The sequence below is a fragment of the Brugia malayi genome (assembly GCF_000002995.4).
Source record: "Brugia malayi strain FR3 genome assembly, contig: Bm_v4_Chr1_scaffold_001, whole genome shotgun sequence".
Classification (NCBI taxonomy): Eukaryota; Metazoa; Nematoda; class Chromadorea; order Rhabditida; family Onchocercidae; genus Brugia; species Brugia malayi.
In genome coordinates this window covers 1,222,316-1,233,874 of record NW_025062475.1, presented here as the reverse complement: position 1 = coordinate 1,233,874, position 11,559 = coordinate 1,222,316, and the positions used below count along the sequence as shown (strand labels likewise).

Sequence of the window (11,559 nt, the reverse complement as noted above, 5' to 3'; positions counted from 1 at the left end):
ATCAAAATCGATGCTGAAGGCAGCTATTTTGCTCATGTTACACTCAACTTATGCAAAAGTTCAAAATTATGAGACAGGTGATAATTCAACTGTCAAGGGTTGCTCGTAAGTTTGTTTTATTTATTTATTTCTGTAATTTATTAACATCCACTATGATTGCTTCCCAGTTTCACGTTTCAACAATTTATCGTTTGTGTATCTGAAGAAGGGAATTCGGAATGTATTGAAATTATTATTAAATTAATTAAAAACAATATGTATGAGAAGTGTTCTTGTCCGTTTATCTTAATTTTTATATAAGTGTTGTTTAGGAGTCATTGTTCTTTTCACGACGGTAATCTAACATGCTTAAATGGATCATTGGAGTTTTATGAACGTCTTCTGTTGGCACAAATGAAACATTTTGTTGCAGTTCAAATGCACATTGGTTATAATTTTCAAATTTTTTGTAACATTTCTAAGAAATACTCTCTGATGATAAAGAGTGGCATAAGGAAACCAGGTGGAGTACATATGCGAGATGAAAAAGTCCTGAATAAGACTTATTTAATTACAAGGCGTTATTGTGTAGTAAAACTAAATGATTATTGCTGCAGATCAGTGGTACAAATGGCATAAACACGGGCATCGTAATTATACGGAAATAAAGAAGGAAATAATCACAAAACTTTCCACATATTTGGAACCGGAAGATGTAGTCGATGAAGGGACAGTAAGTGTATTTATTTTCCTTTGCACTTTTTTCTTTTTTTTTTTTTTTTTTTTGGTAATGTTTTCGTAGTATAAATATGTTATGTTATAAAAATTTTTGATAACTCCAATACCTGAACTTTTTTTTTCATATTTTTAATATAGCAATTTCACGTATCCTAAAACATTAACGACATTTAGATTCTGCAATTTTTTTTTTGTTTGCAACAAGCAATTTATGATACGAATATTAAAGGTAATTAAAAAAGCATATTGAAATTAATCATAATATTTCAACGTTTTTTTTGATGCATATTGAAACTATTGCAGATTGCTACTGTAATTGATGTTCTAATAGACACTGTAGAGAAAGGAACTGAAATGGTGGAAGAAAAAGAAGAGAAAATACCACGTTTCACTTGTCCGTTACCTTGTGAGTATCGTTACGACATATGGCGTAATGTATTCATTGCTTCGATGGTTTTAAATTTACTACTTGTAATTACCATTATTCCATTTATCGTATCACTTATTAGGTCTGATGTTCCAGAACAATTGGTAAGACGATAAAATACCTCTTTTATGACTAATTTATTTACTTGACAAGAAAGTTTTCTTTCTTTCAACTATACGATTTTAATTGTCTTCCGTAGAAGTCTAGGATTTCATAGTAGATGAGATGAGAGTTTTTGTTCTTGTTTTTGCTTCTTCAGTTTTTGGTTTAGAAAAATTTCTTTCAAGTGTTGTAGTTTATATCCCTTGAAAATCGTAAGTGAAATGTACATATTCATGATAAATTGAAATAGTTTTTGTTTCGTAATGATTGAATTCAGTGAAACAAAAAAGGTATAAACTATAACATTCTGGGAAGTTTTTATGTATTCATTCTATTCTAAACATTTCCTTAGTACAATCCTTATGAAATCTGTGCCTATTTTTTTTTTCATTTGGGTTATTTTTGTTCTTTTTTGATTTTAATCAATCGATTTGGAAGTTGCAGCCAACCAGAAGTGTTGTTTAATATTTGTTTTTAATTTTAAATTGCCTATTTTATCCTTTTTTTTTTTTGTCTCTTCTGTCTTGCAATTTCATTGTTGTTACTTAGCATTGTAATTGTTTTCTTGATTTTTAGTGAACTCCTCAGTTATCATTCCATACTTTTATTCCATTACTATAATCTATTTCAAGTTATGAACATTTCAGATTGACAGTTTAATCCTTTCAGTAAACTGATAGTCCAGCATATTCATCATTATTATTTGGTTTGCAGCACTGCAGTATAATAGATTCCATTTCCTAATTTAATTCTAATATAATTATTTCTAATAAAATATCCTAATTTAATCTGTTTCCAATATATATTCTATGTGTTTTCGCCCATTTCCAATACATCAAACGTAATGTTAGTAAAATTCGAGGATAAAATTGGAAGTTTAGTAAAATTTGAAAGTGGAATTGGAATTTAATTCCCCTTTATTTCCCTTAAACTTTTGATTAGTTTTCAATGTTTAAATAACCACGACCTGGATTACTTTCAGTTTCTCGAGAAGCTGTTTAATTGTGGAGAAGATTCAATGAAATACCATAGGTAATGTGAACATTATAAAAAATAAAGTTATAGAAATGTCCCATCTTAGAGACTACATGTAAATATCAATTGAAGATATTAAAAACTCAGCAAGGTTTTCGAAATTGTTACAAATGGTCGGTTCTGGTTTAGTTTTCTTTTTGTTTTCTTTTGTCGTAGATGGATGACCAAAATGAAACATGCAGACAATTGCTGTTAGATGAATTGGACTTCCTGAAAGCAATGTATACGGTGGACGAATTAGAAATAAACGAGCCTCAAAATCCAACACAAAATGGCCAAATTACACAGTTAACTTTGCATCAGGTAGAAAATATATGATTTTTTTGAGGGTAAAAAAAAATGAATCAATTATTCTTTTTTATTTCTTAATTATGGATTGAAATGAATTTTTCCTTACAGTGAAATTTAAATTTGATGCAAATTTATATTTTAGCAAATTGATAACATCAGTTACGAGGTTGTGATACATTTGAGTAGTGAATATCCTATTATTTTGAAACCGTCTGCGTTTGTTCGTTGTTCATTGATCAATTGTGATTTGCTCAATCAAGAACTTCGATATTTCATTGATCAGGAAACTCTTGGTATACCTCTTACATTAACAATTATGCAATGGATCAGCGATAATATCAGTCGTTTTAAGGTTATATTTCAAGCGAACTGACTTGTTTTTCACTTATTTTTTTAAGCGCATAATTAGATATTATGACCAATTATTGAATATATGTCGTTTTCATACTTTGTCACAACCCAAATCGTCTTCTCTATGTTGAATTTTCTATAGCTTATCACATACTTCTACTTTCCTATGAGTTTGCAGTGAGCTTTTTTTAAAGCTTCATTAAATACATAAATCGTAATAGTGATTTTCGATTTTGCACTTTTTCTTTTTTAGGAATAACTTTTTTCTTTTGAAAAAATCCATCGAACATTTCAAGGAATTTTCTCTTCTGAGTTTTTTAGGAAAGTTTTTTCACTAATTTCTTAAGATTGAAAGTTGAAAAGTTTCGAAAATAGTTCAATTGTTATTGTTAAATAATATTTTCCAATTAAAAATCACTTTGTACTATGTGAATTCATCTTTTCCATTTCATCATAATAAGCAATATTTATAGGAGATAATCGGAAATAAAACCATACAATTGGTAAATGATATGAAAACAACAAACAGTACTACTGTTTATGCACGATTTTGGATCTATTCACATCATATTCACAGCAAAATAAAGAGACGTATGATCAAGGATACAGCATCATTATATCAGTTAGATGGATTTTTCTGTTCTGGTAAACCGGGTGTTATTATTTTAGAAGGTTTTCGAGCTGATTGTAATAAATTTTGGGAACAAATTCGTGTCCTAAATTGGCAACGTATTGTGTTACGGTATTGTGAAGAGCAAACTGATCCTTCATTTTTTCGTCTTGGAAAATTTCGTGAAATTCAATTTCCACATGCGAGATATTTAACAGAACTGAAAAAGATACTAACTGAAGCTGGTTTGGGATATGGTTTTCAATTATTATTTAATCTGTAAATAATTCTATCTTGATAAAAATCTGTAAATATATGTGTGTCATTTAGATTTCTATATAAGTTCATTACAGTTAAAAATTGAATAACCATTTCCGGAATAAAATTATTAGTTAGTGAGGGTTGTAAACAGTTTCTTAAATTCTCAAATTTTTAATTATTTCGAATTTCAAATTTTCAATTAAATTACAAAATTTTCGGTTTTTTTTTCCTTTGAATTTCAAATCATTGATTTGCGGTAATAGAAGCAGAGATAAGTTTCTTAAGTCATTTCTTAATTTCAATTTTTTTCTCGATCTAGTTTGAAATTTTTTGGATTTCCCTTGGAAATTGCCCTATAATTGGTCTGGAGTATTTTTAAACTTATTGAGCTATGTAAAATATTTGTCTTCATCCATTCGATTGTTATGAACTATCCAAATATATTTTAATCGTCTTTTGATAACTTAAAATCTGTACAACCATTTCAAATATTGCCTTCATTTATCAAATCTTTTTTTTTTTTTTTTGTTTTTCTTAAACCGCTGGTGTTTTAATTTCTCTTGAAACCGGTACTTCCTTAAAGCAATTGTTGTTTCAGTCTCATGCATTTATCATTATGGGTAATCATTTTATTATTTTTTTTTCTTTTTTTTTAATTATGGAACTAAATAAATCGAATTTGATGAATGTAAATAACAAAATAATGTTGATTTCGATATTTTCTTATACTTTCTGTTTTTTGTTTTTAATCTGTTACTTATTAATACCTCCATGTATCATAATATCAGTTCAATATCTCACATCATACCTAATATTTGTTAACATTTTCATACATTATAAATAATGGCATAGCATATTTTCACTGCATTATTGATCCCATTTATCTTTCATCAATAAATTTTCAATCAAAAAGAAAGAAAAAACTCCCTTAATCTTTAATCATTTTTATCATTATTTCAAGAAATTTTTTGAGTTTGAGTTTCCCGCAAATATTCCTCTTCGCTGCTTGATTATTTCATTGTGTTAAGTATTAATACTCGTTTCGCATAATAAATACTTGGTTACTTTCTTATCTTATGTACAAATACATTCATTTAATCATTATCATATCATATATTCAACTTGCAACTTTTCTCAAATTTTTTAGATCAATCTTCGAAAGCAAGTAATTTCTCAAATTCTCTATTATTCAACTCTAAAAATGATTTCCTATGCAAGATTTCAGGAGTTTAATTTTTCGACAATTTTGCTTTTCTTTTTTCTAGACTAACTCATGTCCTCACCAACAATTTTAGTTTGTTTCTGTCACACAAATCTCTAAGTCATTCTCGAAATGAAAGAACAAACCATTCCCTGATGGGATGTGATTATTTCATACATGTTGCATGACTACAAGATGCGTTGTTTATTGTTATTCTCTGATTTCCGGAATAAGCGGTTCCGGTTATTATTTCATTCCTTTAGGCAACAGTGGATTTTCATCATTATTATCGATTTGATTAGATAGGAAATAATGATTATATTTACCAATTAAACGTATATATATATATATATATATATATATATAAGTCTAAAGTAGTATGCGTAAGATTCGCAAATAACTTTCAATACAAAAATGTCACATTTTCCTCTTTTTCCATATATTTTTTATGTCTCCCCAAAGCATATTATCGGTGTATTTTATGCATGTTTATGTAATAAGTCAAATATTACCAGTGCATTTTATGAATTAATTGCATGACGTGTTATAAAATTTTTTAATTGCATTACGTATTAGTCATTTTTGTATTACGTGTTACAAGATTTGTTATAAATTGTGTGACGTATCAATGTAACGATATACGCGATATGATATTTGTACGATGTGATATATGATAAAACTCATAGCATGTGTTACCTAACACCAAATTACACTCAATAATAAAGGTAATTATAGTAGTAATAATAGTAGTGTTAATGATAATAGTGACAGTAGTGATATAACAATAATAACAATGATAGTGACAACAATAATAATAATAGCAATAATAATTAATAATAGTCATAATAGTAATAAATATTGGTGATAATCAAAAACAATAATAATAATAACATTAATAATTAAACTGGATAATTAATTGAATAAGCAATCAGATAAATTATTAAATAATAAAATGAGTCAATAGTTAAATGGATAGATAATTAAACAAATAAATAATTGGGCATGAATAAATAAATAGTAATAGTAAACAACAATAAAAGTAATAATAGTTAAAGCTTAAGAAGCTTAGAAAACTTAAGAAAAAATTAAAACTTAGAAAAAAGTTCAAATATCGTATTTAAAAAAAAAAAAAAAAGTTCAAATCTGTTGTAAATGGTGTAAAGATTTCGTTCGTTAGATAAAATGCGGTTATTTTGATTATTGCATTAGCTCACCAACAATTTATAAATCATAAATACTTAAGGATTAGTCAGAAGAAGATTTCAACATGCTAGACCTAGTAAGGAATATCTGCATGGTATAGCACTTATACATCAACTTATGCGTCAAATAGCAAGTTATACCAAGTAAAATATCAAGTCTCTTTACTCGTTAGCTATAATCCTTTAATTATATGAAAGAAATGTAACGCCATTTACTAAGTTTTCCAAACTTGAATTTAATCGATAAAGTAATGTTAGGAAAGCTAATCAGCTGAAAGCTTCAAATTAGTCCATCTGATGAAATTTAGTTTAAATTATAGTTAGCATAGGTATTCGATAGATAATTATTGGACGACGCTAAAAATTGATCACTGTAATGGTAATTGATATGAGAAATGAATTAATTATGAGATATGTGTTGCATTAATTAAATTTGATATGTAGGAAATGGATTATTTAAGAAATTCAGTTAAGATATTATGGAGAGATTAAACAAAGAAAAGTATGTTTTAAAAAAAAAAAGAAGAGAGATTGGGAAGTTTAACAGTATGCATATTGTAAAATTGTTGTCACAAGAAATATAAAGTTAATATGAAAATTTTGAATTAAAATAGTGCTACATTTATTTAGTTAAAATTTAAGCAGTTAATATATTGAAATTAATGAAAGAATTTATTTTTTTACATTTCAAAAGGAAATAACCCGAAAATATTTTTCTAAAGTAGCATTAACCAATTAATTTTCTTTTCATATTCTTCTCTCTAACAGTGCACTTCATTGAATAGTTTTATTTTGGCTAGAAGAAAAAAAAAAAAAAAATTAAATCTAATTTGGAACACTTTGTTCCGCAATCTCTTTTTTCCGCTCTCTTTCCTGTCTTATCTGTTCCTTTCTCTCATCTTTCATTTCAACATAATTTTAAAGTCCTATAATTTCACCGATCATTATAGATACCTTAAAATGCTCAATCTCAATGTGTACTTTATCACAATTTGACGTAAAATGTTTATGTGTACATTAAATGTAAATACGAAAATTTACGGAATATTTTCATGGATTTACTTATAAACATCAAAAATTTCCCAAATATTTCTTTGTAATTATTAATTGAAATTCTACTTTTCCAATATAATTTCATAGTAAATATTTTAATTAAAGTGTATTGATTTTTATGAGTTGTTTTTTTTTTTTTTTTTTTCAGTTAAGGAAGTGAAAAAAACAAGAATTCATGTTGAAAGTAGTTTGAAATAATGTATGAATTACCTTGAAAAGTTTAATTTCTTTTCCATCTTGTGAAACAACAATTTTGATATAAATATATATATATATATGTATATTTTTTTCCATCATAATTTGTTTTGTAGATATTTCAATGAAAATGAGATAATTTGAATAAATTCATCTTATATTCATCTACTTATGTTATATTCAAAAATTATGATAATAAAATTGTGATACAATTAATTGAAAATTGCTAGTGATTAAATTACAATTATTACTTACATTATCATGTAACTTTTGCAATTTTTGATAAAATTTAATTATATTTCATCATTTCTAAATCTCATAAATTTTTCTTTAATAATAGCACTTATTCCTCTTTCCTTTTTTTTTTTCGAACATAAAAATAGAATGAAAAGATACGGAATGTTTTTTTTTGTTGAGAAATGTGATTGATCTTTTCGTGTAATATTTGATAGTGGAAAATGTAAAATGCTTACACTGTATGCGACAAATGAGCACTAATTTTTCTCTTTTCATTTTGAGCTCTTTTTTTTTCTCTTTCTCTCTTTCTCTCTCTCTCTCTCTCTATTTTTTAGGTATTTGGTTCTTTTTTTTTTTTTGAAAAAAAAAGAAACGAAAAATTTATTATTTTGATAGTAACACTTTTTTTTTCTTTTTAAATTGAACACAAAAATTTAGTATTTCTTAGTAATGTATTGAAGTATATGTCAACATATGTATATTTACTTGTTAATATATGCTTTTATTTACATATTTGTAATTTTTGTAGAATGATAATGATTTGATATAAAAAAAAAAAAAATAGAAGAATTATTAAATTATTTTGTTATCACTAGATGATATCTCCTACTTTTAACAGAGTAATTTTATCATCAAATAGCACAAGTAAAGAAGCATTTTATGGTATGAAAAAATTTCTTTTTCATGTAAATGTAAGAGAGAAAATGATTGCTCTTAGTTTAAATGTTAATTAAAATGAATTAATTCTTTTAAATATGATCAAATAAAATTAAAATGAATGAGGAAAAAGTGAGAATAGAGAAAATAATCTTTTGATTGTTGATGTATTTTATTTATTCTTTGATCATTCACATTCAAACATATTGCATTGTAAAATATCTGTTGTCAGTAGTGAACTTTTGTTGTGTTATTTCAAAGTTTTTAAAATTGCTTACAAATTTATCATTTATACCTATCATATATCATAGGAATATTAGTTGTAATATTCTTTTCTTCAAAGATTAAAGTTCATTCATCATCAATACAGCCATATATGTATATTTGTATGTATACTTTAGATTGTTATTTGCTAAGATTACAAATAATCAACCTCTTTTTTTTTTTTTTTCTTTTCTTTTCTTTTGTTTGTTTTGTTTTTTCTAAAAGATGGTATGAATTGATTGAAGATGAAAGATTGATTACATTTGAATTCAGCAATCAAACTTTTTAAAAAGTAATTATTGTAGGAAATAATAGTTGACAGATAGATGGATAGGTTTGCGTGATTTTATTCTTATGATTCATCAAACATTAAAAAATCTACTGTAATTTTTATTGCATAACAGAAAGTAAATAGTGACGAATGCATGGATGGATATATTATATAAAAGATAATTTATACTTCCTTAAAAAAAAAAAAAAAAGAATTGTAAATTTTTATGCAAAGTAAGAATTATGTTTTTTTTTTTTTTTCATCTTTTTTTTATAGGTACTTATTGTTTTTCATTCCTGTAATCATGATGAATGCAAGTTATAATTTACTTTTCCATGTTTCTACTCCGATAATTTCTTGCTAGATAGATAGATGATAGTTTAGTCAATGAAAATTTTCACTTTTTTTTAAAAAAAAAAAACTAATGGTATAAATTTGTGTTGCAAAATTAATGATTGATTAATTTTCGATTTATAAATTATATATGCATAAATTTTCATTTTTTTTTTTTTGTTTTTTGATAATAGCGAATAAATTCATTGATAAATTCGTCACAAAAAAAAAAAAAAGCATTTTTTCTTTTTTTATTCTCATACTAAATTTAATTATTTTTTAAAATAATGAAATAGATTTATGAAAGAAAAAAAAAAGTTGCAATTTTTATGCTATTAAATAAATTGTCTGTCTTATTTTCAAAATGTGAAAAGTTACTTTCTTGTTTTTTTTTTTTTTTTTTTTTTTTTATATTAACTGGTAGTAAGGATGAGTTGAAAAAAATAAATAACTGGATGAAATTTAGTGTAGAGAAATGTTGAACGTAAACAAAAAATGATTTCTGTGATTTTACAGCTGCTTTCATAACAGGTGTCATGAATATATTTTACTTCCGGCTCAATTCGGAAGAAAAACGAAAAAAAAAAAAAAAAAAAAAAAACATTGTAAAGGTTTGTTTGTTGAGATTAGTGTTTGAATCAGAGAATGTTCGCTTTTTTTGTTTTTTTTTTTTTTTTTTTTTTTGAGGGTTAAAAATGAGAAGTTAAAGTAAAGTTTTTTTTTTGCATTGATAATTAAATTCATAAGTTGTTATTATTATTATTATTTTTTGGTAATTGGTGAAATTATTATTTTAATACTCAAATTAATATATATCAATAATTTCTGGAAAAAAAAATATATATATATATATGAATTTGTTCTTGTTTACACATCTACATGTGACAACAAATTGATCATTTGACAGAGGGGAGGATACAATGATATTATTATGAGAGAATGTACAGCATCATATGAAAAAAAAAAAAAAAATTCGTCAGTAATTTTTTAACCTTAAATTTTGTTTATCATATTTTTATACATCTATGTTTATTAACTCATGCTAGAATATAAAATATAGAACTAGGAAATGGTACTAAATTAATTAACTAAATATTAAAAAGAAATATTGAAAATTTTAATTCAATAGAACTTTGTAAAATATATGTTATGAAATTTTCCATTTAAAGTGATTCATGCAAAATGTAATTGAAGTAACAGATGATATCTAGAAATGATAATAACAAAAAAAAAAAAAAAAAAATTGCCAAATAATAATGATGAAAATTAGAAATGTTTAGAAAAAAAAAAAAAAAAAAAATTTCCTGATTACTTTAAGTAATATCTTTACTTTTTTTTTTCTGTCTTGTTTTGTTTTGTTTTATTTCCCCGCCTTATCACGATATTTCTTTTCAATCGTATATATTTCCTTTATTACAAATTCTTTCTTTCACTCTTAGTTTCATCTTATCATTTCATTACATTTTTTTTTTTACCATTGCTCTCATTAATTAATGATTGCCATCGTCATCACACACACACACACACACACACACACACACACAAATGTTTCTTATTTCACCAATAATTTTCATTAAATTTCTTATTCTTCCATTAGTTTCTTTTTTCCATTCTTTCATTTATTTTATTTTCAATTTCTAAAAAAAAAAAAGAAAAAAAACAAACACTTCTAAAAAAAAATCTTTTTTTTTTTTTTTTTACTTCCTTTAACCTAATTTTTTTTTTGATGAAAATTTTAAAAAACAATATTTTTTAAATTTTATTCTTATAAAAATAATCCATTTGTTATGTGCAATATCAGTTTGAGTTGATTTCATTGTTAAAAGTATTTATATTATTCAAGTGTTTATAATTTTATATTAGTCATCATCTATCATAAAATAGCATGCAAATACATTGATCGCTTCATATGGCTATATTGAATGCTTTATTGAAATTTTAATGTGAAATTTTACCTTCAAAATCTATTTAGTATATATATAAATGAAATTTTTGTTTTATTTTGTTTGTTCTTTTCAATGTTATTTTCATTTTCCTAGTTAACTTATCGTTATTACTGAATTATCATTACTTGTAAAATGTTCGGAATATAATACGAGATTAGTATTTGGAGTAAGATTATAAGTGTTATTACTGCTTTCTAGCGTAAGACGAATAAATTATATTTTTAATTTTAAAATATTTCCATCAATTATTTTTGAAATGAAAATATAACTTCCATTTTTTTTTTTTTCATTTAAATTATAAATTGTTTTGATTTTATACTAAAGAGCTGATGAAAATAACATATGTTTGTATGATATTGAAAGTGATCAGAATTATTTATTCTATCAAATTTCAAGAAATTTGCTT

The 11,559-nt window shown here is 24.8% G+C and overlaps 2 protein-coding genes across 3 annotated transcripts; both read left to right on the top strand.

The window, feature by feature from the left end:
* Nucleotides 1-10: 10 nt before the first annotated feature.
* Nucleotides 11-1,260, top strand: Bm18193 (Uncharacterized protein; the record flags this gene model as incomplete). Its single annotated transcript, XM_043076178.1, has 4 exons — nt 11-105; nt 312-427; nt 597-712; nt 1,021-1,260. The coding sequence occupies 4 exons, from the start codon at nt 11-13 to the stop codon at nt 1,258-1,260; spliced, it is 567 nt and encodes a 188-aa protein (XP_042932112.1).
* A 1,004-nt stretch (nt 1,261-2,264) lies between these two features.
* Nucleotides 2,265-3,816, top strand: Bm13849 (the record flags this gene model as incomplete). 2 transcript variants are annotated; one of them, XM_043076177.1, is made up of 4 exons in its annotated part: nt 2,265-2,278; nt 2,464-2,584; nt 2,715-2,924; nt 3,397-3,816. In XM_043076177.1, the coding sequence occupies 4 exons, from the start codon at nt 2,265-2,267 to the stop codon at nt 3,814-3,816; spliced, it is 765 nt and encodes a 254-aa protein (XP_042932111.1). The 2 variants fall into 2 exon arrangements, with proteins under 2 accessions (XP_042932111.1, XP_001894019.1); XM_001893984.1 differs by lacking the exon at nt 2,265-2,278 and having other exon boundaries at nt 2,438-2,584.
* Nucleotides 3,817-11,559: the final 7,743 nt, after the last annotated feature.